A 26,996-nucleotide genomic window follows, 5' to 3' on the forward strand; every position below is an offset into this window, starting at 1 on the left:
ATCACATCAGCTCTGCAGATTTGTAAAAATCTCTGACCTTAAAGACATTCACATTGTGATGTAGATGCTAATAAAAAATGCTAACATAGGAAGGGGTTGATACAACTAGGAGAAGCATAAGGACCCAGGAGAGCCAAAAATGCTGGTTTTAACATTTATCTAAACCTCAAAACAAAAAAAATGATATATTACAGCTTTCCAGTAGATATGGTGGCTGCAAAAGTTTTCCTTTTTAAGCTAAGAATATTTTCAATAAGTACAGAAAATACCTGTTGATTTTGGCAGAAATTTAATATTCTTGTCACCTCCAGTGAGCTTAAAAGAAAGCACAAATAGTCTTATCTTTATTGTGTAAACTACAAGTCCCATCATTTTACCATCTAGTGGAGATGAACAAAGGTAGATATGTTTGAAGCCCAGCCTATGTGACATCCATAGATACAATGGAGAAATTAGTGTAGACATGAAAATACATGAACTAAGTTATTTTGCAGGAAGACCAGGCGAAAATAAAGAGGAAAAAAATAATCTATGGAGTGGTAAGCTGTAATATATATTTTTTTTTGTTTTTGAGGGTACATCGCAGATGTCATGTACTTTTGCAATTATAGATTACATTTCTTTATGTCACAAAAACACCACAACAAATTTACAGTTTATCATTTTAGATTTATTGATTTGGAAATGCATTGTGCACAGATCATATGTGTCCTTTACAATGCAGTACTTTCCCCCTGCTTTAAACTCTTGTTCATTATATAGTGAATCCAAATTGTATTGCCATAGCTATAAACAACATTCCACCAAGAGACAGATTGCCTTGATGATCTATAAGAGGATGTGCAACAGGAATCCTTTAAATACCATTCAGCAAAGCAGAACAGAATGCTTACATTCAGCATTATTGAACAGAATTGGAAAGATATAGTCCTCCACAGCAGCTGCTGCTGCATTTGCAAGTTGGCTTTAGAGAAGACCTGTCAGCATTTTTAAATGGAAGATATGAGATGAGACTGATAGGTATGTATCACTAAATTCTATTTGCGTCTGTCTGGCGGAACGTGTGTGTTGTGCATTATATTGTTCAGTTCTCCTGCAGCTGCATCTGGTTGGGTGTAGGAAACCGTGTACCTTATTGTATCCCATAAATATTTTAGACGAGGGGGTCTCCAAACTTTTTAGTGCAAGGGGCACATTGTGTATTTTACAAATATTTGTAGGCTGAAATGAGTCCTCCCTTATATTAGGGTTCCCATCAGGGTCCCCCTTTACATCGGGGTCCCTGTCACAGCCCCCCCTACTTTAGGAACCCCATTAGAGTCCCCTCTTACCTCAGAGTCCCCATCAGAGTGCCCAAATATATCAGGGTCCCCAACAAGGTTCCCTCTTTATATGATAGTCCCCATCAGAGTCCCTCTTACCACTGTAAAGCTTACAGGAAGACTGTAGCTGCAGGGCAGGAGCGGACATGCAGGGCAGGTCTGGACAGAGATAGTTCCTAGTGGTCCTAGCAACCAACAATGGGGATAATGACAACAAAACAGAGGGGGAAACCTGTCCTGGAGACTGGCGGAACCGAAGGCAGCCTCTACTGACCTGAATCCTCAATCTTGAGGATACACCACTGACTCTAACTGCGGCCTGGATATAACCTATGGGCTGTAGTTTGGAGACCTCTGTTTTAGACAGGGAGAGCTGGATGAAGTCTGGATCTAGAAGTACACAATGCAAAATTGTATATGGGCAACCACTGCAGGGAAGGAATCCTTGTTGATGGATAATACATCAGCATTTTACTTGCAATATATAGCATTTCAGCACTGCAAAAACAGACATGACTGAAAAAGAAGAACTACACCAACAAATGCAGCTCCGTAGTTTGATCCAGCAATAAAGACTTGTGCCAAATTATACTTAAGCGATTGGACAAAACTGCTGCTTTTCTAAAAGCAATACCGAAACATATCTGTAAATTATATGCAATATTGATAGTATCTCTCCCTTTAGAAATGAAAAAAAAGTCATGTTTGTTGACATAAAAATAAATTAAAAGATAATTTTAGAGACCGCATTTAAAATACTGGAATGACTGAGAGAAAAACAAAAAAAACCTCACAAAAGCCTTTGTTTAAAATAATACTGGATTAGAACAATTTTATGTTTTAATACTACCAATAAATATAGCAATAGGATAGATGCTTGAAAGATGTATTGTGTATTATTAGTTTTAAATTACAGCAATTTTTTTCTTTTTCCATTGAAAGAAAAAAGGCTTTGTAGATCCCAAAGTTGGTTTAATTGAAATCTGTACAAAGGCTGAATAAGTCACCACTACAGGTAACATACAAGTCAAATACTTCTCATATTACAACAGGTAGGTAGGATCAAAAATATAAGTGTTCTATAAAAGGCAAAGCCTAGTACACACGGCTGAGTGTCGGCCGGCAAACTGGTACACCGGTTCGGCCAGCTTCTGACAAAGGCTCATGACCGAAAAAGTTCTGCCAACCGTCTCCCGATCAGAGCTCTCAGCCAATGTCTGAGAGGGCTGACCGGAGTGTTCTGCCGGGGGGGCCCGTCCCTCTGTCAGAACACAATAGCACAGCAGGGGAGATCGCTGTACTAACATCAGATTGTTAGTACAGTGGCTCCAACCTGAGCTGTCACACTATACGTAGTGTATACGTGTACGTGTACGAGGCTTAAGTTTCACCATTCTGCTGAGGATTCCTCTAGCTTCCAGCTAAGTGTCTCTAGAAACTGGTGCAAGTCAGCCATTCTGAAATTGTTCTGTTACTGGTTATGACAGAACTCTCTCCCTTAGCTGCTATACAACTGAGAAGACCAATAAAGAAGATTGGTCTGTCAAGATACAGCTTACACATGTATTAAGAGACCAGTTAGATAGAAGATAGAGCCGGACAGAGAAACTTGTGCAGTCTTACTGGAAGTGTTGTACAACTAAAATATTACATTTTCTTTAAATAAAGGATCAGTTTTGTTAAAGAATGAACTTATTTGATGTTGGCTAACATGTTTCTATCAAGACTTTTGTCATAATGCCTCTGTGCAGTTTTTGTATCCTATTTAGAGGGGATTTACAGTACTTCGCACCTTGCCTCACAAGCTTTACTTTTCTCAGTTTATGACCAATATACAAGCAAGCATTCTAAAAAGACAGGCACACAGAAAAAAATCAAAATATCTCATAAGCTGCTCATCTACCCACCACATGCTTCTGTAACAACAGTCAGCATTCTTAAATTATCAAATCACAACTCAAAGCTGAAGTGGTGACGCTGTACTGTGAGTTGTAGTTTGAGTTCATTAATAGGTGTCTTAATGAGGGGACAATGCGGGATTGGTGCCTTGGTCATGTTTATAACATAAATGCATGGGCCTCCGACCAGTGTGGATGGATTCTTTGGTATAATGTGAAGCAGGGAGGTGAAGTGAGGTTGGATAGGAAAGGTTAGCGAGACAGAGGTGTCTGTTTCATGGAGATAAGCACGGATCTCATGCGGGACACATCTTTTGACTGCTTGCTGCTCTTGGGGTTGAAATCGCAAAGTCGGGCAACGCGTTCCCATTCAGTGCCGGTATCCTCATCCTTGGTCTCAGAGACAAGAACCTCATCTGATGCTCTGGTAGAAGAACAATAGAGAGGTTAGCAACAATACCTGTGCAGATTACCAGTGAGCATGCTTACTTCTAACATCTGCACATGTTTAGGTTAAATCTTTTCCAGGAAAAATATGGGAGCTGCCACTGTTAACCCCCTTCTAAAAATTCTACTTACCTAGCTGTTTTGCAACCAAAGTGAAACAATATGCAAAGGGACACAGAGGAAGATTTCTTTAATAATAAACATAATAAGCGCCATGTGATACCTGGTGCTATGTAATACTTTTAAAAGTTCAGTACAGGTATCGCTTGTGCTGGTGTCTACTCTCTTATGCCGCATACACACAAGCAGAATGTCTGACAGAAAAAGTCCAGCGGAATCTTTTCATCGTATATTTCTGATCGTGTGTGTGCATCATCTGACTTTTTTCATGAAAATTCTGGCGGACTTAGAAATAGAATGCTCGGAAGCAAGTACGAGATGGAGGCTATTGGCTATTGAACATTCTTTTACTAGTCCTGTCGTACGTGTTGTATGGCCCTGCGTTCTTAAGGATCGGACTTTAGTGTGATCGTGTGTACGCACGACAGTTTCAGCGGAACTCTGTCGGAAAAACCTTCGGCGTTTATTCCGACGGGAAAACCAGTCGTGTGCATGCGGCTTTAGTTGAACTCTTCTGCCCTCTGTCTCCCTCCCCATTCCTCTGCAGCAGTAATCTTCCAGTGCTGTGGGGGTTAATAGGAGCCACTGGACCTGTCATGGGTACTCATCAAAAGAACTGGTTATGCTGACCCTTTTGACCCACCTCCTTTATTCAAAGAAGCTGCACTTTAGATTCCAGCAATGAAAAGTGCTCTATGATCGGTCTGATTCCTCCATTCACAATTAGATTTTCACTGCTGGAAGCTAAAGTACATCTTCTGTAAATGAGAGATGGGTACAAAGAGGGCAGGTATAGACAGCACTCTTAATGAGTGCCTAAAGCTCACATTAACCCACCCCACAGCACCAGAAGATTACCGCTGTGGGGGTATGGGGCAGCAAAAGATGGAAGATTCCAACTAAGAGAGCAGCCACCAGCACAAGGAACACTTCTCATTTAATGAAAGTAATGTTCCTTGTTCTTGTATAACCTTAGAGAAATTAAGTCTACCATGTGGAGTTAGTGGTCATGTTGTCTCTTATAAACGATCAGTATTCAAGCATAGTTACTGATTGGCTGGCTTTACACAAAAATAAATGTCTCCATTACCCTTGGTAGAGACCACATGACTGGGGTTGGAAAGGTAAAGAACTGTAAGGGAACTTTCACACTGAGCAGCGCCGCTATTTTTAGCGGGTCTCTTTACCATCATTTTTGCAGCGCTTTTTGGCCGCTAGTGGGGTGCTTTTAACCCCCACTAACAGCTGAAAAATGGTTAAAAGCGCCGGCAAAGCGCAGCTGCCCATTTATTTCAATGGGCAGGGGCGCTTTAGGAGCAGTGTATACACTGCTCCTACAGCGCCTCAAAGATGATGTTTGCAGGATTTTTTTGAGCGTCCAGCCAGCGCACCGCTAGAGTGTGAAAGCCCTCGGGCTTTAAAATTGCAGTGAAAGGAGAGGTGCTTTGCAAGTGCTATTTTTAGCGCTATAGCGCCTGTAAAGCGCCTCAGTGTGAAAGGGGACTAAGTATGCCACAATGTTTTTCATGTTGGTCCTTTGCGTTTCTTAATTTTCCTAAGGGTAACATAATGCTTACTTTACAGTACAGGTCCACTGCCATGTTTTTTATGTCTATATTTACAACAGGATTCCCACACAAAATGAAGATGATCTAAAAGAAATGAACAACCTAACATTTTTTTGTTTTTTTTCCATTTAATAAATAGATCAGCTAGCATCATTAACTGATGTTCATTTAAGAACCAATGTTGTGAAAAATATTGCATTTTTATGAGTGAGAAATTAAAAAAGGAACCCATCTCTTGAATTCTATCACTGTATATTTTAACCCCAAACACCTATATACACAGATCAGTCACAACATTATGACCACTGACAGGTAAAGTGAATATCATTGATTATCTTGTTACAATGGCATCTGAATGTTGGTGGGATATATTAGACAGCAAGTAGGCATGCTATCCCTGAAGTTGATTTGTTGAAAGTAGAAGCAATGGGCAAGTGTAAGGATTTCAGCGACTTTGACAAGGACCAAATTGTAATGGCTAGACAACTGGATCAGAAGTCAGAGCATCTCCAAAACTGCAGCTCTTGTGGGATGTTCCCAGTCTTCAGTAGTCCGGACCTACCAAAGGTGGTCCAAGGAAGGAAAACAAGCGAACTGGCAACAGGGTCATGTGTGGTCAAGGCTCATTAATGTACGTGCAGAGAGAAGAATGGCCTGTGTAGTCTGATCCAACAGACGAAATTGCTGAAAAAGTTAATGTTCATAGTATCATAGTCAGTAAGGTTGAATAAAGACACCAGTCCATCCAGTTCAACCTGAGTGAGTGTCAGAATGTTGGTTCTGATAGAATAGCGTCAGAACACACAGTGAATGGCAGTTTTTTGTGTATGGGGATGTGTAGTTGCAGTCTGGTCAGGATGCCCATAATGATCCGTGTCACAAAAACACCTACAATGGGCAGGTGAGCATCAGAACTGGACCACAAGAGCAATGGAAGAAGGTGGACTGGTCTGATGAATTCACGAATGGTTTGAGGAACACAATAAAGACTGTGAGGTGTGCTGGAAAAACAAGTCTGATCCCTTTAGGACCCACCTCGCAACTTACAGAACTTAAAGGATCTGCTACTGACAGCTTGGTGACAGATACCACAGCATACCTTCAGAGGTCTAGTGGAGTCCATGCATCCATGGGTTTTGGTGAGTGGTCATAATGTTATAGCTTATCGGAGTATACAGCCTGCCATCCTCTCTTTTTCAAAATGCTAGTTGGACAAATCACTGCTTTGGAATAAACAAGCGGCAAAAGAAATCTGAGTAATCTGCCAACTTCATTTAGGTCAGTGTCTCCAAAAGTGTTAAAGCCACTGGATTAAATTGACAGGCAGGACACAAGCATTTTCAGAAATGAGTAAGCTTTGGCAACCATCATGTTTCTCTCATAACCACATCGTGACATTCTTCTCATGATGTGCATCTCTGCTGGGTCACATTCTTCTGAGCCCCTGAAAGTCATAAAAAGGGTAGGGCTAGAGCAGTGATTCTCAACTAGGGTTCCTCCAGAGGTTGCTAGGGGTTCCTTCAGTATTGAGCAATTTCTGCCTCTCAGATAAGTTCCCAATGACACCATTGATCTTTTTAGCTATCTGTAAGGAGGAAATTCTTCCCAATGACCACAAGTGTAAGGACCATTCCAAACACTGACCATCATGTTGTAGATTTCTAATTTTTAGCCGGGGTTCCTGAAGCCTGGAGAACTATTTCAAGGGTTCCTCTGTGTTGAAAAGTTTGAGAAATGCTGGGCTAGAGTATTCTATTGAACTCCACACATACCTGAGATAACCTTTGAAATAAATAACACTTTATATCAATTTATATTTGAACACATGAAATGTAATTTTACCTAAAATGCCAAGGAAACGAATAGGTTAAAAAACCGGGCATCCAACAGTAATATCATATAAATCCAGATGTACTACTACAGTATATACTATACTAGACAGACATACAAAGCTATGCACAAGAACCCGATTATAACATATGACCACTATACTGTGATATTGGTATTGGTTATCTAATCAGCAGAAGAAATATTACATCAAGAATTAAGAGATAAAGGATAGAATAAAGAGAACATACACGTAGCCAATGACTTCAGCATTAGGCTGGTGGTAAAATGCTTTGTCCGCAATCCTGGGTTAACAGCGTGCAAAAGACAATAAGAGAGAAAGACGTGAAGAAGAAAACAGAGAGTTAGTGCACACTAATGTCAAGTTAAAGCAGCTGTAACCAAAAGCTGAACATAGACTTTAAGGACCCGTTTTGCCTCTTATAGCATCAAAAAGCACATGTAAAATAGCCCCCTTTAAATGCTTACATCTGTGCACTGCATTTTTATACACTGCTCTGCGCTAGCTGCACCTTCCATTATAGTTAATGAAAGTGCACGAAAAAACTCAAAATTATTTTTATTAGTCCTTTTTTTGGAGTTATTGTCCATTTTTCCCAGGTGACTGAGGGAGAAAAACGCATGCAAAATGCATACAAAACACAAAACCCACTATAAAAATGTGACATGCAGTTTCAAGAAAGTGAATATTGCATTTTTTGGCAGCAAATTTTGATTTAGTTTCAGTCTTAGCACTAAAATTAATTAATTAAAATTACATTTTAGTTTTAGTCCCAATTTAGTCTTCTGCAATTGTTTTAGTTTTAGTCGTATTTAGTCGACTAAATCTCCAGTACCTTTTAGTCGATTAAAACTAATTTGAATCGTCTGAAATCGAATGGGTGTAATTAAATTGTAATGCATTAGTTAACATTTCTCAAAAAATTTCCAAACTCATTATATCCTGCTGGAGTGAAAAATCTCATATGTTATTATTTAAGGTATTGAGGTATGAACATGCACTAAAGGCCAGTGTTAATTTTGAAGTCAAATTTCAATTTAGTTTTAGTCTTAAGCCCCATACACACTATCACATTTTCTACTGATTTTTTCCTTCAGATTTACCAAAACCATATAATATGATATCAAACCTTAGGAGTTTTAGTGTGGATTCAATCAGGCAGGCCCTTGCACTACATCGTTTTGGTAAATCTGAAGACAAAAAACAGCAGTAAATCTGATAGTGTGTATGGGGCTTTAGTCTTTTGACTAAAATGCCATTTTAGTTTTAGTCGTATTTTAGTCGTTTCAACTGTTTTAGTTTTAGTCCTATTTTAATCAACTAAAATAGTATTAATTTAGTCGACTAAAATGTTTTAGTCATTTTAGTCGATGAAATTAACACTGTTTAGGTGGAGGCATCAAAATAATGAGACATAAAATATCAAAGTTTTTATATATTTCATTATCATTTAAATAATTATCTGAGCCATGTGACTATTCCTTTCCTTACCTATTGTTAGACTTGTTATTATTGGCTCTATCCACAGTATCTACAGTAATATATATATTTTTTTTTAGATTACTGAATATCTGACCTTTTGCTTGCCTATTCCCATTTGTGAAGTCTGTAATACAAAGGCCTTGCTGTATTATACCAATGAAACAATTTGTAATAAAAACGCAATTTAAAAGAAAAAAAAAATGATAAAAGATTTAAAGAACACAGCATATAAAGGCCTGCAGGCTTGATTGTATTCCCTGTGCCCAATATACATATCTATGTTGGGTTTTTGGTTGTAGCTGCTTTTTCAAATGTCTGAATGTGGGACGATTAAGGGGAATCCTACCCACAGACAATTAAAAAAAAAAAATTGATATTAAAGTTATACCGCTGACCAAATGTTACTGATTTGAACAAGAACAAGTGGTGATTTGCTAAAACTGGTGTACACAGAATCTGATTCAGCTGTGCATAGGAACCAATCATTTCTAAATGAATATTTGAATGAAAATTCTGAATACATTCGATGACCTGATGAATGTCGTTTGAAAGTACTAGTAATATAAAGTAATATATTTGCTTTTAACATTTGATTTTGGATTTTGGAGTGAACAGATTTTCCCAAAAACAAAGACTACATACACTGTTAGAAGATACCGTATATACTCGAGTATAAGCCGAGATTTTCAGCCTCTTTTTTGAGGCTGAAAGTGCCCCCCTCGGCTTATACTCGAGTCATCGCTGTCTGCCCGCTCGATCAGCGTGTCGAGCAGACAGACAGCGGCCATTCTATAATTCAAAAGCCGCGCCTCCGGCGCCGCCTTCGCCTGTGATAGGCGGAACACTGAATTTCCCAGCAGCCTGTGTTCCGCCTATCACGGACATCGTATCATCCTCGTACTACGGACGAGGATGATACGATGTCCGTGATAGGCGGAACACAGGCTGCTGGGAAATTCAGTGTTCCGCCTATCACAGGCGAAGGCGGAGGCGCGGCTTTTGAATTTTACAATGGCCGCCGAGGCGCCGACGAAGAGGGCACGGGACGGAGGCAAGGGAAGGCACGGCACGGGACGGGACGGAGGCAAGGCAAGGCACGACACGGGACGGAGGCAAGGCACGGCACGGCACGGGACGGAGGCAAGGCACGGGACGGAGGCTCGGGACAAAGGCTCGGGACACAGGTAGGCTGGACACACACACACACACACACACACACACACACACACACACACACACACACACACACACACACACACAGAGACACACACAGGGATGGATGGATGGATGGAGACACACACACACAGGGATGGATGGATGGATGGATGGAGACACACACACACAGGGATGGATGGATGGATGGACACACACACACACAGGGATGGATGGACGGACACACAGGGATGGACGGACACACAGGGATGGACGGACACACAGGGATGGACGGACACACAGGGATGGACGGACACACACACAGGGATGGACAGGCATGTCCCACCCTCGGCTTATACACGAGTCAATAAGTTTGCCAGTTTTTTTGGGGGTAAATTGGGGGCCTCGGCTTATATTCGGGTCGGCCTATACTCGAGTATATACGGTAGTTTGTTTGAAAAATGCAGTGATTACCTGTGGATGGCTGGCCCTGGACGCAGACAAACTGCATCCAGGGTCAATAATTTGCAAGTTATCGCTGCATAAGTGATTACATACGATTGGCCGCGAATAGCTGTCAGCCTCCCATTGCTTTCAATTGGGCTGTCCACCCACAGCTAAATCGCAGGGAACCCACAATATGTCCCCTGCAGCTAATTACAGTCAGCTGTGAATGGGGGCTTAGGCAGGCCATACACAGAGCGAATTTCTTTCCTGTAACCACGGGTTGCAGGAAAGAAATTTGCTAGATTCCCCCATCAACACTGACAGGGGAATCCCTCCAGCTGATCCATTTTATTCTCCCAGACAGGGGTCAGGAGAAGCCACCCCACTAGGAGAAGACAGTTATTATTGTTGGAGAATTTTGATCAGTGTAATGCCCCATACACACGGTCGGACATTCCGACCACAAAATCCGTCGGATTTTTTCTCACGGATTTTGGCCGAAACTTGTCTTGCATACACACAAAGTTGTCGGAAAATTCGATCGTTCGGAACGAGGTGACGTACAAAACGTATGATGGGACTACATAGACGCCAGTAGCCAATGGCTTTATTCTCCAAATTTTTTCTGAGCATGTGTTGCACTTTATGCATTGGAATTCTCTACACTCGATCGGAAAAAGTCAGATCAGATTTTGTTGTCGGAACATTTTAGATCCAGCTCTCTTTTTAAGTTGGAAATTCCGTCAGAAAACATCCGATAGAGCTCACACATGATCGGATTTTCCGACAACATAATCCGATCTCACTTTTTCCGTTGGAATTTCCGACTGTGTGTATGGGGCATAAGACCAGCTTTAGTTGGACAGCATGGTACAAAACAGTGGAGCCTTGACAGGTTTACAGCACTGCCCCTTCCACTCCCAGACCAAATGCTGCTGAAGAGGATTACAGGAGGCTGTTATTAGCTGAGATTCTGGATGTTTTGCCAGCTCTGTGTAGAAATATGTTTAATGATCGTTCATGAAACAATAATTGAATTAAATAATGTCTTTTTATATCTGCTGAATTTTCCGCTGACTCCTGAACTGGACTGAATCCAAATTTCTGCATTAATTCCTGTTCAGCTAGTTCCAGTTGTCTTCAATTTAACTCTAGTGACCTCAACACCTACAGTGCTCCATTATGTACATACTGACTTTAATTAGAAGAATGGAACCCTTTTCTGCCCCTTACTACTGCCCAATTACTCATAGTGAGGTGCCTGAAAATGATCAAAGCCATAACTTGCTTTTATTGTTTGATTAAATATGATTTCCAAGGAAAATAAAAGTCCACCCTTACAGTGGGGCTACCTTGCTTAGTGTAGGACAGGGGTCTCCAAACTTTTCAAAGGGCCAGTTTATTGTCCTTTAGAATTTAGGAGGGCGGATTGTGGTCAGTGGGTGGAGAAAATGTCCCAGGTCCAGCATCAGTGAGAATAAATATGGCCTCAGGGTTGGTGGTCATTAGGAGGAGTAGTGCCCCTATCAGTAGGAGGAATAGTATCCCATCATTGGTATCAGTGGAAGATATAGTGCCCCTTTGTTGGTGTCAGTAGGAGGAATAGTGCCCCAAGGGCCGGATAAAGGATAGCAAAGGGCTACATCTGGCCCTCGGGCTGCAGTTTGGAGACCCTTGGTCTAGGACAGTGATGGCGAATCTTGGCACCCCAGATGTTTTGGAACTACATTTCCCATGATGCTCAACTACACTGCAGAGTGCATGAGCATCATGGGAAATGTAGTTCCAAAACATTTGGGGTGCCAAGGTTTGCCATCACTGGTCTAGGAGATGGAAAAGCCCTTTTAGTTATTTGGTTCTTCACTTTCCCAGTAGATGGTACTCTGGCAGTGGACTGTCCCTCAATATCCTCACGTCCAATGTCAGAGGACCTTATCCCAGACCACCAGAGTGCAGGAGAAGGGGCCAAAGGGATCAGTCTAGCAGCACTGCACATAGGATCCTGGGGGATCGAAGGATCAGGTAAGTAAATCTGCTTTTCTCTGTGCCATAGAGTGCCTTGAAAAAGTATTCATACTCCTTGAAATTCTCCACATTTTGTCGTTATAGCCAAAAACATAAATGTATTTTACTTGGATTTTATGTGATAGACCAACTCAAAGTGGCAAATAACTGTGAAGTGGAAGGAAAATAATAAATGGTTTTCCATTTTTTTTTACAAATAATATATGAAAAGGTGTGGCGTGCTCCTGTATTCAGCCCCCCTGAGTCAATACTTGGTAGAACAACCTTTTGCTGCAATTACAGCTGCAAGATTTTTTGGGATGTCTCTACCAGCTTTGCACATCTAGAGAGTGACATTTTTGTTTCTTCTTTGCAAAATAGCTCAAGCTCTGTCAGATTGGATGAAGAGCATCTGAGAACAGCAATTTTTAAGTCTTACCACAGATTCTCAATTGGATTTAGATCTGGACTTTGACTGGGCCATTCTAACACATGAATATGCTTTGATCTAAACCATTCCATTGTAGATCTGGCTGTATGTTTTGGGTTGTTGTCTGCTGGAAGGTGAACCTCTGCCCCAGTCTCAAGTCTTTTGCAGGCTTTAACAGGTTTTCTTCTAATGCCGCGTACACACGGTCGAACTGTTTGACGTACTTAGTCCGTCATACAATCCGACGGACAATCCGTCGTACTTTCCACTGAACGGACTTGACCACACACGGATACCCAAACAGTCCAACGAAAGTTTGCGCGATGACATACAGCACGTACGACGGGACTAGAAATAGGAAGTCCAAGACACAGCAAAGCCCTGTAAATCCTTTCTGGGCATGCGCCATTCTTAGTCCGTCAGACTAGCATACTGACGACCGTATTGTCCGCTGAAACCAAAGTACGACGGACAGATTTTTGGAAAAACCGAAATTCTTAGTACTCCGGACTGCACGCTGAAAAAGTCAGCTGAAGCCCACACACGAGCGGATTGTCCGCTGAAATGTGTTTCAACGGACTAAGTACGTCAAACAGTTCGACCGTGTGTACGCGGCATTAGATTTCCCTGTATTTGGCTCCATCCATCTTTCCATCAACTCTGACCATGTGATGTGCAGTGTTAGTTTTCTGCCACACATAGCTTTTTGCTTTTAAGCCAAAAAATTCAATTTTGGTCTCATCTAAGCAGAGCACCTTCTTTCACACGTTTGCTGTGTCCCCCACATGGCTTTCCACAAACTGCAAACAGGACTTCTTATGGCTTTATTTCAACAATGGCTTTCTTCTTGCCACTCTTCTATAAAGGCCAGATTTATGGAGTGGGTGATTAATAGATTCTCCCACCTGAGCTGTGGGTCTCTGCAGCTCCTCCAGAGTTACCAAGGGCCTCTTGGCTGCTTCTCCAAATGATGCTCTCCTTGCCCGACCTGTCAGTTTAGGTGGACAGACATGTCTTGGTAGGTTTGCAGCTGTGCCATACTCTTTTCATTTTTGGATGATGGATTGAACAGTGCTCTGTGAGATGTTCAAAGCTTGGGATACTTGTTTATAACCTAACCCTGCTTTAAACTTCTCCACAACTTTATCCCTGACCTGTCTGGTGTATTCTTTGGCCTTCATGATGCTGTTTGTTCACTAAGGTTCTCTAACAAACCTCTGAGGGCTTCACGGAACAGCTGTAATTATACTAAGATTACATTATACACAGGGGGACTCCATTTACAAATTATGTGACTTCTGAAGGCAATTGGTTTCAGTAGATTTTAGTTTGGGGTATCAGAGTAAAGGGGGCTGAATACAAATGCAGATATTTATTTGTAAACAATTTTGAAAACCACTTATAATTTTCCTTCCACTTCACAATTATGTGCCACTTTGTGTTGGTCGATCACATACAATCCCAATAAAATAAATTTACGTTTTTGGTTGTAACATGACAAAATGTGGAAAATTTTAAGGGGTATGAATACTTTTTCAAGGCACTGCAAGTACAAACAAGCAGTTAACCCCTGAAGTGCAGGTGCAGACTTTTAGTTTTTCCAGAGTTCCAGTTTTAAAGTGGAACTTTATTCAGAAAATGAAGCCCCGTATGCAGGTATAGCTGCAAAACATTACAAATAAGTGTCTATATTGTTTAAAATCAAATAATACACCTCGCTCTGCACATGCTCATGTGCAATCTATTTTTGACACTGTGCTAAAAATCAGAGCCACAGGAGCAGGCAGGTCCAAACTTTAATGTGGCCCCACTGGTAATTTGGATATATATATATCTTTTGTGGCCCCCAACGAATGCCCAAGCGCCGCATAGCGCTCTGGGATTCGTTGAGGGCCCACAAAAAATATACAACGTATTTATCGTTCTGGCAGCCTTGGAGGGGACAGGGAGGGGGCGGAACGAGTGCCGTCAGTTTACATACAGGAGAATCTCCTGTTTACTCGGAGGCCTCTGTAATAGGAAGTCCCATCTCCTGGGCTGGCATTGGACAACTGTTCTGTCTATCATAGGAGATGGGACTTTGTATTAAAGAGGCCACAGAGTAAACAGGAGATTCTACTGTATGTAATCTGGTGCTCATCCCGTCCCCCTCCCCGTTCCCTCTGAGGCTGCAGATGGGCATGGATCAGGCTGCACTGATGGCAATGGTGTGGCTGCATTCATGGCAATGGTGTGGCTGCATTCATGGCAATGGTGAGGCTGCATTCATGGCAATGGTGAGGCTGCATTCATGGCAATGGTGTGGCTGCATTCATGGCAATGGTGTGGCTGCATTCATGGCAATGGTGAGGCTGCATTGAGAGCCTGCATTCATGGCAGTGGTGAGGCTGCATTCATGGCAATGGTGAGGCTGCATTCATGGCAATGGTGTGGCTGCATTCAAAGGCTGCATTCATGGCAATGGTGAGGCTGCATTCATGGCAACGGTGTGGCTGCATTCAGAGGCTGCATTCATGGCAATGGTGAGGCTGCATTCATGGCAATGGCGTGGCTGCATTCAGAGGCTGCATTCATGGCAATGGTGAGGCTGCATTCATGGTAATGGTGTGGCTGCATTCATGGCAATGGTGAGGCTGCATTCAAGGCAATGGTGTGGCTGCATTCAAAGGCTGCATTCATGGCAATGGTGAGGCTGCATTCGTGGCAATGGTGTGGCTGCATTCAGAGGCTGCATTCATGTCAATGGTGAGACTGCATTCATGGCAATGGTGAGGCTGCATTCATGGCAATGGTGAGGCTGCATTCATGGCAATTGTGTGGCTGCATTCAGAGGCTGCATTCATGGCAATGGTGAGGCTGCCTTCATGTCAATGGTGAGGCTACATTCATGGCAATGGTGTGGCTGCATTCAAAGGCTGCATTCATGGCAATGGTGAGGCTGCATTCATGGCAATGGTGAGGCTGCATTCATGGCAATGGTGAAGCTGCATTCATGGCAATGGTGAAGCTGCATTCAGAGGCTGCATTCATGGCAATGGTGAGGCTGCATTCATGGCAATGGCGAGGCTGCATTCAGAGGGGCTGCATTCATGTCAATGTGGTGAGGCTGCATTCTTAGCAATGGTGAGGCTGCATTCATGGCAATGTTGAGGCTCTATTCATGGCAATGGTGAGGCTTCAGATTGGCACTGATTAGGCTTCATTAATGGGCACTGACCCTTATTTCGTTCACAGTCCTTTATTTAAAATTGAATTTTTTTTCCTGAAACTTCCCTCTTAAAGTGAAGGCGCATGTTATACGCCGATAAATACGGTATATGCAAATAACACGCTTGAGCTCAACCTTAGACTCTTCACCGCAAACAGCCACAAAGGCAAGATAATTCTTGTTGGGCAGTGTATTAGTTCATATACATTTCATTTTAATGGTTCAAAAAATGTCAGGCAAAATGGTCGGTCCTCATGCATGTTCACTTCATCAAATCTGGCCCTCTTTGAAAAAAGTTTGGACACCCCTGCACTAGAGGCTGATCTGCTGACAGCCTAAAGATTTACTGCTGCTCAGGCGCTCTGGCTTCAGCAAAATGGCAGCCTCCGGTAAAAAGAAACAGGTGCAAATCTGAAAATTTACAGCATACACTAATTTTGGTGGCATAATTATTATGGAATGTATGTTCCTGGCTAAAAAACATGATTTTTTTTATCAAGTTGTTACAGGTAAAGTTGTGCTTTAACTTTTTTTTTTAATTAACATTTGTAATAGTCTTTCACTATTATTCTCACTAAACTACAGCCTGCATTACTGAAAGTACATTCAAGTTTATTAAAATAAATGTAAACCTAATCACTAAAATCTTATATTAGCTAACATACATTTTTATAAGTCATTCTCATATTTTAAATCTGTAGCTTTCATCTAAATAATACCTAGCAATCCTATCTTAAAGGTTCTTGTTTACACATTTCCTGTTATAGGGCGACAATGCCATTTCCCTGTTTCCCAACTGCACTCTTACATTGTCATCCTGTGCTTTTAGACAGGGGACTGTATACAAATGGTTGTTTAGATACATTATGCAGGTATAGTCCACTGTTTTGACCATCAAGAAACCCACCCTGAGAAATGCCATGCATCCATTACTGAAATACACGCAAGCAGACATAAAGTGGCTGCAAAAATGGTGTAGCAAATCAGCAGTAAGACTGGCCATACATTATACAATTTTCTTGTACATTTTTACTTTCGATTTACCAAAACCATATAATATGAGATCAAACCAAAACACTTTCAACATGTATGCAATCAGGCAGGCCCTTGCACTACATAGTTGAAGGTAAATCTAAAGGAAATTGAATAGTAAAATTGTATAATGTATGGCCAGCTTTAATCATGTGGAGCCTAGGTTCAAATTGGCCCAGTTTGGAATGCGATTTGACATTTCAAATCGCATGCCAAATCGGTGGCTTTTGCCGTCATTGGCACTGTCCTAAGCCTGTGCCACACTGATTCCCAAAAGGAGTTCCTGTACTACTTTTGGCGACTTCGGGGAGGCGATTAGTATAGACATCTGTGCAGCAACCCCCACAGATGTCTCTGAAATCGCTCCCGAAGTAGGAATGACATGCGGGTATGAAATTGTGTGAGTTCAGCTGAATCAGCATGATTTCCAACCTGTAGTCAGTGTGAACCTGGGCGGAATGCAACTTTACAAAGTTCCTGCAATCTATGCTGCTTGGCTAACTCTTTGATCATGCTTTTACTGCATATACAAAAATGGGTGTTGCCTTACAGAACAACTGACTTTAGCTTAATGATTAACTCTGGCGTCTATTAGTGTTAGTTCATTGTCTCGTACACACCTTACTACTACCTAGTACAAAGTACAAACAAGACAAAAAAGGAGCAGAGTGCAAGAATTATACCGGCCATACGCAGCAATCTTCAGGCAATTGAAACTTCTTCCATCCACCTTATAAGCACACAATGACAGAACATATCAATGCGACCTACCACCAACAGTTTAGATCATTTCATGGCTTCAACTGTAACTGCTGGAGGAAGGTTGCATTGATCTGGCACAGTACATTTCAATGATCTCAGCATGATCTGAGCGGGAATCTGTCACATCTTCTTGGATGACTGCTGGAATAAAGGCTTACATCCCATACACACCATTAAATTTTTGTCTTCAGATTTACCAAAAACATATAATATGTGGTCAAACATTAAGGCTCCATACACACCATTAGATTTTCGGCCGATTTTTATCTTCAGATTTACCAAAACCATGTAGTGCAAGGGCCTGCCTGATTGCATCCACATTGAAACTCTTATATGACTGCTGGAATAAAGGCTTACATCCCATACACACCATTAAATTTTTGTCTTCAGATTTACCAAAAACATATAATATGTGGTCAAACATTAAGGCTCCATACACACTATCAGATTTTCTGCTGAGTTTTTCCTTCAGATTTACCAAAACCATATAATATGAGGTCAAACCTTAGGAGTTTCAATGTGTATGCAATCAGGCAGGCCCTTGTACTAAATGGTTTTGGTAAACCTGAAGGAAAAACTCAGCAGAGCTTTGCCTTTGCTGTAACAGAATTATCGATCTCCATGGTGTAATAAGAAACACTGCAGCACCTCTGCTATGATAAATATTTAAAGCTCTAAGATGAAATGTGCAATGCAGTCTATTTAATGACACTGCCAGGGATGCCCTATACCAAACAGGATGCTTTATGTAATTTAGGGTGTGCACACTGAGACGCCCATCCATTTGCGCTAAAGCAGCGCTTGCTGTAACACTGTTTAAGTGGCGCTTTTTAAGCGGGGCACTTTTAACTCCAAAAAAAGGATTAAAAAAACTCCTGTTTTGCAGCGCTTTCAACGCACTTTAAAGGCGATTTGAAAGTGCTGCCCATTCCTTCCAATGGGCAGGGCGTTTGGGGATTGTTAAATACAGCGTTTGCGAACGGACCCCAAAGATGCTGCTTGCAGGACTTTTTGGAATGTCCTGCAGGAACGGGAAGCGCTTTGCAGAGGCTATTTCTAGTGCTAAAGCGCATGAAAACCGCCCCAGTGTGAAAGGGGTCTTACTGAACTGTGCCCGAGTTTGATTTTCTCCCCTCCCCACTCCCCTGCTGGTTTTCACTCTCACCCGACTGTAAGGAAGTGTTGCCATGAACACCTACAAATGTTTCCAGGTACATGTAGGGTTGCCACCTCATCTATTTAAACCCAAACACATATGAATTACACAGGTTCTGTGGCTGATTAACCTCCCTGGCGGTATGATTCAGTCTGGAATAAGGTGCTGAAAGCGGTACAATTATTTTGCATGGAAATCTGGCTTTTATTTTGTAGTCCTGTAATTCTTAGGAATAACGCTCTGAAATCTCTTCAAGTCTAGCGGACATCCCGGGTATGATAAAGTTTATAATATAATAAAGAATAATAAAAATTATTCAATAATGTAATCAAATCCAAAAAAAAACTGAAAAAGGGACATGTTTTGGTTGCTATGGACAATCTCCAAATTCCAAGCAGTAAAAAACTGTATTTATAATATAAAAGTGCATGCACGGCATTGCACAAACCACTAGGGACAAAGGGGGTGTGTATTTTTTACTACAGCACTGTAATCTGTAAGATTACAGTACTGTGTGTGTTTTGTGTGTTTTTACTTTTTTGAATTTGCCGCCGTTCTCCGCTCCCGTGCATCGTAACGCCACAGGGAACGGAGCTCGGCGGCATTCGGCACTGTGAATCAAGCGGAGGACAGCTCGATCACACAGCGCGGCGGACAAGGTAAGTAACGATCCCTGTGTCCTCCCCTGCATCGAGCGGTGCAAACCCGAGTCTGGCTCGGGGTTACCGCTATTGTAATGAAATTCCCAACCCGAGCCAGACTCGGGATTACCGCTAGGGAGGTTAAGGTGGTAATTCGACTTGGTGCCTTATCTGCATTAAATTAGCCTCAGAACCCATGTACTTCATATGTGTTCGAGTTTAAAGGCATGAGGTGGCAACCCTAGGTACATTCCCCTGCCAACAAGCCAGCTAGACAATCATGACTCTAGGCCGAAATGGAAAGGTGATTCTGCTAACATTAAAGTGGAGGTCCGCCCACCCCTGCAAAAATTAAAAGTCAGCAGCTACACATACTGCAGTTGCTGACTTTTAATAATAGGACACTTACCTGTCCTGGAGTCCAGTGATGTCGGCACCGCAGCTGCCGTTTCCATTAGCTGTCGGTGCTGCCGCCACAAATAGCCAGTAAGGGAACCCGGTAGTGAAGCATTACAACTTCATGCCGGGTCCCTACTACGCATGCGCGAGTCACCTGCTGCGATCTCCAACTGGCCTGGCGGCGGGGGATGGAGGAGGGAGCCCAGCGGTGATATCATCAGCTGCGGTCGAGACTCCCGGAAGTGGGCACAGGATACCTATCAAAGACAAGTATACGCTCCCTATGAAAGGTGCCAAATGTGGCACCGGAGGGGGCAAGGAGACTAATGGGTGGAAGTTCCACTTTTGGGCGGAACTCTGCTTTAAATAGTGAATTGGATTGTAGAGCAATTATATAATTTTTTTAAACAAGCTTTGTTTTTCCTTTTAGTTTAAAGGCTTCTATGGGGGTCATACTCAGAATATATACAGCCCCTTAGAAGTCCATGGGAAGCTAGAATTCTACATGGTAATATATGGAGAATATTCCCTGGGGAGGAGGAGAGGCAGGAAACGTGACTGTATCTGATTTAGGGAGAGCTCATGGTGGGTGATCAATCTTTACACCACTCCATTCAAAAGTCAAAGAGCTTTAGATGGAGTTGCTATTTAAATGTAAATACAGGCATTTGTAGAAAAGAATTAGTGAATAGGCAGTCAGGCTACTGACCTGTTTGTAATCTTATTCTTCTCTATCTGCTCGCTCTGTCTCTGGTACCACTCCTCCAGATCTTTCTTGGCTTTCTCTCTCCATTCCTGTTCCGTCACCTTGGCAGCCGCATCTGTTACATACAAGTGACAAACATAATGGTAAATTGTGTAAAAGGAGACAAGAGCACTTAGGAAAGTTGGCTGGATTATTTTATTTGCTGAAAGAAAAGAATGTTAGCATTTTAAATCAATTTAGCTTTTCTATTTTTTTTTATCTGCACTGGAAAATATTATGTCGACTTAGATAAGCTGACAATGTATATGTTCCAGAGTAGGGGGAACATATATGTAGGGGGGCAATGCATACAGAACCTGGATGACAAGATTGTTTAACAATACTTTTTTTTTTATTGGTCCCGGATTAAAAGAAATATATTGCCAATGTTTACTTACATTCTCCTTGATCCAACGGTGCCCCCGATTTCCCCCTCTGTCTAACGCTGGCAATCTTTCTCTGGGAAGGACGACACTCTGTCCTGTCATTCAGCCTATTTCCTGTGAGCCCAGCCTATAATTCACATGCCCCCCCCCCCCCCTTTTCCAAGGGACACAGGTATTTACGAAAGTGGAAAGTGCATTTGAAATTGCACTGAAAGTGCACTTGGAAGCACAGCCACTGTAAATTTAAGGGGTAGAAATGAAGGGAAGCTCTGCTGATTTTATTATCCAATCATGTGCAAGCTAAAATGCTATTTTTTCATTTCCTTGCATGCCCCCCTCAGATCTACAGCAACTTTACTTCCAAGTGCACTTTCAGTGCAATTTCAAGTGTACTTTGCACTTGTAGTGCAAAGTGGATTTGCCTTTAGTAAATAACCCCCACAGCATCACACAAGCTGGGCTTACATTACTATAGGACCAAGCTGCGCTCATGCATTATTACAAGAGTTTAACTCAGTCCTGAAAAAAAGGCCTCCAGCAAGCTGCTGCCACAAAAAAAATAAGACGCTAAGGATGATGTCCCAGGATGAGCAAAAAGATATCAGGAAAAAAAGTTATAAGGACTTGGGGAGGGGTACCAGGGGAAATATTGGAGTTCCACCTTAAATAGTGTTACTAAGTTGATATGATGGATTCATTCGTAGAGTAGAAATGTACCTAACATCACAACTATAACGCATAGAATCTGCAACTAAAACTGGGTATTTACTAGTAAAACTTTGAATGAAAATTTTTAAGACAATTCTCAGTACATGCAAATGTCGTTTAAAAGTAGTTTAAAGTGTTACTAAACCCACACCAGTAAAATCAGTGTGTATATGCTGTAAAGCAGGCTTGCTATACTCACTGTGGAACTTAAGGGGTTAATCCTTTGCATTGTGTAGAAAGGCTATTTGAGCCTGTCTCCTGATCCTCCTCTTCTAAGCCCACGTACACACGGTCGGAGATTTCCACAACCAAATCCGACCGTTTAGTCCGACCGTGTTGCATACACACGGTCGGACTAAGTTGTCGGAAAAATCCGATCTTTCAGAACGTGATGACATAATTTCGTTACGATGGGACTACATTCAGGCTAGTAGCCAATAGCTTTGATGTAGGAATTTGATCTGAGCATGCGTGGCACTTGGTCCGATCAAAATTCTCTACACATGATCGGATTACGTCCGACCGGCCCAGTTGGTCGGGAAATATTTCCAACATGTTGGAAAATTGGGTCCGACGGAGATTGGGACGGAATCAGTCCGATGCATACCACACACAGTCGGATTATCTGACGACACGGTCCGATAAGACGCATTCCGACGGATTCTCCGACCGTGTGTACGCGGCATAACATTGTCTCAAAAAAATAACTTGGAATTTACAGAGCCAGTGGATGGGCTGCACATGCACAATTTGGTTTGTATTGCTAGAGTGTTTTTTTCTTCTTGTGATCAGCATGTGATCAGCACAGGGCCAATCAGCACTGTCCAGACAGAGTATCAGGGGAGAATGAAAACTCCTCCTACAAGGTTTACTAGGAACTGATAGAAGTCACAAGGATGCTATATACTGCTGATGGGAAATTATATTTAGCAATTTATATTTACTAAAATAATTTAATTTCCATGTTGTGTTTACTGTAGGATACCTGATATAGTGAATGCAGGTTCTGGATTTAGTAACACTTTAAAATTTCCTTTACTTTGGACTTTACCAAACGAAAACCACATACACTGCTAGAAATAAGTACATCCCAATACATAAATAAGTACATTTTCTCGCCATTGCAGTTGAAAACTTTTTTAATCTGACCCCACTAATGATTAGAAAAATGAAATTCTGCTCGTGTATATCTAGTAAGTAAAGAGAACACTGACACACAGTTGCAATAATAATTTATGTCGAGCTCATGTGAATATGTGAAGTATTATAATGAGACAGTATTGAGGAGTATTTACTAAAACTGGAGAGTTCAAAATCTGGAGCATCTCTGCATAGAAACCAATCAGCTTCCAGGTTTTATTGAACAATGCTGAAGTTAAAAGCTGATTGGGTACTATACACAGCTGCACCAGATTTTGAGTGCTCCGGTTTTAGTAAATCTCCCCGTGTTCCATGCAGTTCTCTGCCCAGCATCCCCCTGCAATATTGTAGCCTATCCTATTCCCTCCAATCTGTTCACCGCTGGGAGTGAAGAGAAATACCCAGTATTTCCAGGTATTATTAGGATCATGCAACTCAATATGTTCCTCCAGTGTGACAGCCCTGATGTTTGCTGGTTCAGTGCTGAGCATGAGGGCCCTGTGTAGTACCCAATTGGCACCTGACTTGGGGCCTGTTCACACCAGGACACGGGTGTGCGCTGGTTAGTGTTCATCTGCACTGCCATCATCACATTAAGTCCTACATGCCACAGTGTGATGCAAAGTGGTGGATTACATTGCACCATGCTGTGCTGAAAAAAAATCTGCCACCCTTTTTAATAGGGCACATCATTGCAGCAAGGGGGGGGGGGGGGATTGGGTTGTGCAGTCCCAACATATCGGATGTGATGCGGCCCTAAATCTTACATGGGATTTCTTCTCCTTTCACCCAGCAGTGAAGGACATGATGGGGGAGTTGATTTCTGATGCAATTTTTACAGTACTTGGTGAGTAGAAAGTTTTATTTACAGCTATGGTACCATTAAAATTTGAGAATCCTAAAAGTGGTGATACATTACTTATTTAGTATGGAATGTATAAATAAACTGTGCTGTTTTTCGTACAGTCCATCAGTCTATCCAATCATCATTTTCCAGTACAGATTAAAGAGAAAACAAGTTGCTATGGGCAACAGTGACAGTTCTTTCAGGCAGTTTCAGAAATCAGAACTGACACCATTGTGACAAGTTTATAAACTAGAGCAGTGGTCTCCAAACTGTGGCCCTTCGCTTGCCTTAATCCAGGTTTTGGGGCACTAATCCTCCCATTGATACGAGGTACTAATCCTCCCACTGATACCAACTGGGGGACATTATTCATCCTACTGACACCTATGATGGAGCACTATTCCTCCCAGTGGCACCATTCCTCCCACAGACACCAATTATGGGGCACCATTCCTCCCACTGACACCAATGATGGGGCATTATTCTTCCCACTGACACCAATTATGGGGCACCATTCCTCCCACTGACACCAATGATGGGGCAGAATTCCTCCCACTGACATCAATGATGGGGTACCATTCCACCTACTGACACCAATGATGCAGCAGTATTCCTCCTCCTATTGACCAAAGGCGCAATGTCGTTTTTTTTAATTTTCTACTCTCACAGGTCACAATCGGACCCCCTAAAGCCCTTTGTTTTGTGAATTTAAAAAAGCAGCGTTCACATAAGGGTTACAGTAAATTCAAGTCAGGAGGCAAATGTTGGTGCTCAGGCTCCAAGTGTCCCCATTCATGTCAAATGCAAAAGAATATAGGGAGCCAGCAACTCAAAGCATCTTTACTCGCTTTAGGCAACTGGCCGAAACATGTAAGTTGTTTTTATCTATCAACACTTTGTAGGAAAAAAAGATCTAACATGGATGCTTCAAGTTTCCTGCACCCTATATTTGGTTACCCTTTGTTTAGAGCGTTTGGAGACCCCTGAACTAGAGAAAGAGAAGACACAAGTTGTTGCCCAGGTAAAGCAGACTTGATCTGGCATTTGGTGTTTTAATTAGATCCATATTTTTAAATAAGCACCACCATGAAGTGAAACCATTACAAATCTTACCCAGCTCCTCCAATCGCTCTTTCTGCTCTTCTCTCCATTTGCGGAGACTTTCTGGCTCCTGAGTGAGGCGGTCAGCCTGTGCTATAGCTGCATATCCATCGTATGTTGAAGAATCCTAGAACAGGTACAGCATGTCATGTTATTTCTTCCACATATTTATCGTATGCAGTGCTGAGATCCAGAGAACTACCCCCCGTAGGCCTATTTTACTGTGCATTCTCCATGAACTCAGATCTTTGCAGCCATACAATGGCAGGGAGCTCATAACAAATAGTGTATTCTCCTTCTAATGAGTAACATGCTTGCCTCATCACCATTACATTGATCTCCTAAGCCAATGGTCTCCAAAACTGCAGCCCTGTGCTTGCCTTTATCAGACCCTTGGGGCACTGTTCCTCTTACTGATACGAGGCACTACTCTTCCTAGTGACACCAACTATGGGGCACTATTCTTTCTACTGACAACAATTATGGGGTGTTATTCTTCCTACTGATATCAATAATGAGGCACTATTCATCCCACTGATACCTAGGCTACGGTAGTATTTTCTCCCACTGACACCAATGATGGGGTACTATTCCTTCCACTATCAATGATTGGGCACTATTTATCCCACTGACACCAATGACAGGGTACTATTCTTCCTACTGATACCAATAATGAGGCACTATTCACCCCACTGATACCTACGATGCGGCAGTATTTTCTCCCACTAATGATGGGGTACTATTCCTCCCACTGACACCAACAGTGGGGTAATATTAGCATCAATAATGGGGTACTTTTCCTCCCACTGACACCAATGATAGGGCACTATTTTTTCCACTGACACCAATGATGGGGTACTATTCCTCCCACTGACACCAACAGTGGGGTAATATTCCTTTCACTATCAATAATGGGGTACTATTCCTCCCACTGACACCGATGACAGGGCACTATTTTTCCCACTGACACCAATGATGGGGCACTATTCCTCCCACTGACACCAACAATGAGGTTCTATTCCTCCCACTGACACCAACATCCTGCCTTCTTAAAGTCTGAAGGACAGTAAACTGGCCCTTTGTTTAAAACATTTGGAGATCTCTGTCCTAAAACTAGGCATATGTGACCTTTCTACAAATCTGGGCCTGCTTGAGGGTCTATTGGAAATAAATGAATCAAAATTCCAGCCAAATATAACAAGATAAAAATGAATAGCCTTTAAAAAGATAAAACAATAAATAAGCCTTTGTTGCAATTTTCAGTTTCAATCCAGAGATTTCCTGTGCAGTATTTGTTTCTACAACTTGATGTCCTCAGTCTAATGTCCAGCATCATTCAACCCACTTCCTCTGAGCCCAGGTGATTCTGCATCTTCCCCCATTCTGTGACTGGACAGTGAAAGGAAAAATAGCACAGCAATAAGCTAATTTCTCTGTCACTCTGCTGTCAGCATACAAACTGATTGGCTCCTTGTTCTGCTTCTAATGCCCCCTACACACGATCGGACTTCCGTCCTTTGACAACTTTTTTGTTCGAAGGATGTTGGCTCCAATTTGTCTTGCATACACACGGTCACACAAATCTTGGCCAACAATTACAAATGTGGGAACATGGTGACATACAAAACGTACGACGAGCCGAGAAAAAGGAAGTTCAATAGCCAGTGCGGCTCCTTCTGCTTGATTCTGAGCATGTGTGAATTTTTGTGCGTCGGACTTGTGTACATACGATCGGAAATTCCGACAGGAAAGTTTTGTTGGCAGAAAATTTGAGAACCTGCTATCAAACATTTGTTGGCGAAAAAGTCAGACGGCAAATGTTCAATGGAGTATATACATGGTCAGGCTTTCAGCCAACAAGCTTACATCCAACATTTCCCGACGGAAAATCCAACCGTGTGTATCGGGCATAAGTGTCACACTCCAGCTCTGCTATACAGAGACTGCAACAAGCTGATACCAGGTCAAACCTTCTACGTTCTACATTATCACTTGGCAGCGTTAGTATTTGGGAACACTTCTATGAGAAAGGTATACAATGGTTTGTGTTTTAACCCTTGCCCCATATTTTACACTCACCTGATGAAAATCTCCGTTCACTGGAGTAGTTACCAGGTCATCATACCCACCTGAAAGAAAAAAAATATAGCAA

The 26,996-nt window shown here is 42.1% G+C and overlaps 1 protein-coding gene across 2 annotated transcripts in view; it reads right to left on the minus strand.

The window, feature by feature from the left end:
- Positions 1-648: 648 nt before the first annotated feature.
- Positions 649-26,996, minus strand: part of CLTB (clathrin light chain B) — a 53,320-nt gene continuing 26,972 nt past the window's right edge. The window contains exons 2-6 of one of the 2 annotated variants that reach the window (XM_077472389.1): positions 26,924-26,973; positions 24,857-24,971; positions 20,627-20,738; positions 7,434-7,487; positions 649-3,644 (exon numbers count right to left, since the gene is read on the minus strand). In XM_077472389.1, the coding sequence (XP_077328515.1) occupies positions 3,473-3,644; positions 7,434-7,487; positions 20,627-20,738; positions 24,857-24,971; positions 26,924-26,973 (503 nt within the window). In that variant the 3' untranslated portion in view covers positions 649-3,472. The remainder of the gene's footprint in view (positions 3,645-7,433; positions 7,488-20,626; positions 20,739-24,856; positions 24,972-26,923; positions 26,974-26,996) is intronic. The other variant, XM_077472390.1, reaches the window with a different exon arrangement.

The sequence above is a fragment of the Lithobates pipiens genome, unplaced genomic scaffold, assembly GCF_037356315.1.
Source record: "Lithobates pipiens isolate NorthernLeopardFrog02 unplaced genomic scaffold, aLitPip1_a1.2 Scaffold_8, whole genome shotgun sequence".
NCBI lineage: Eukaryota > Metazoa > Chordata > Amphibia > Anura > Ranidae > Lithobates > Lithobates pipiens.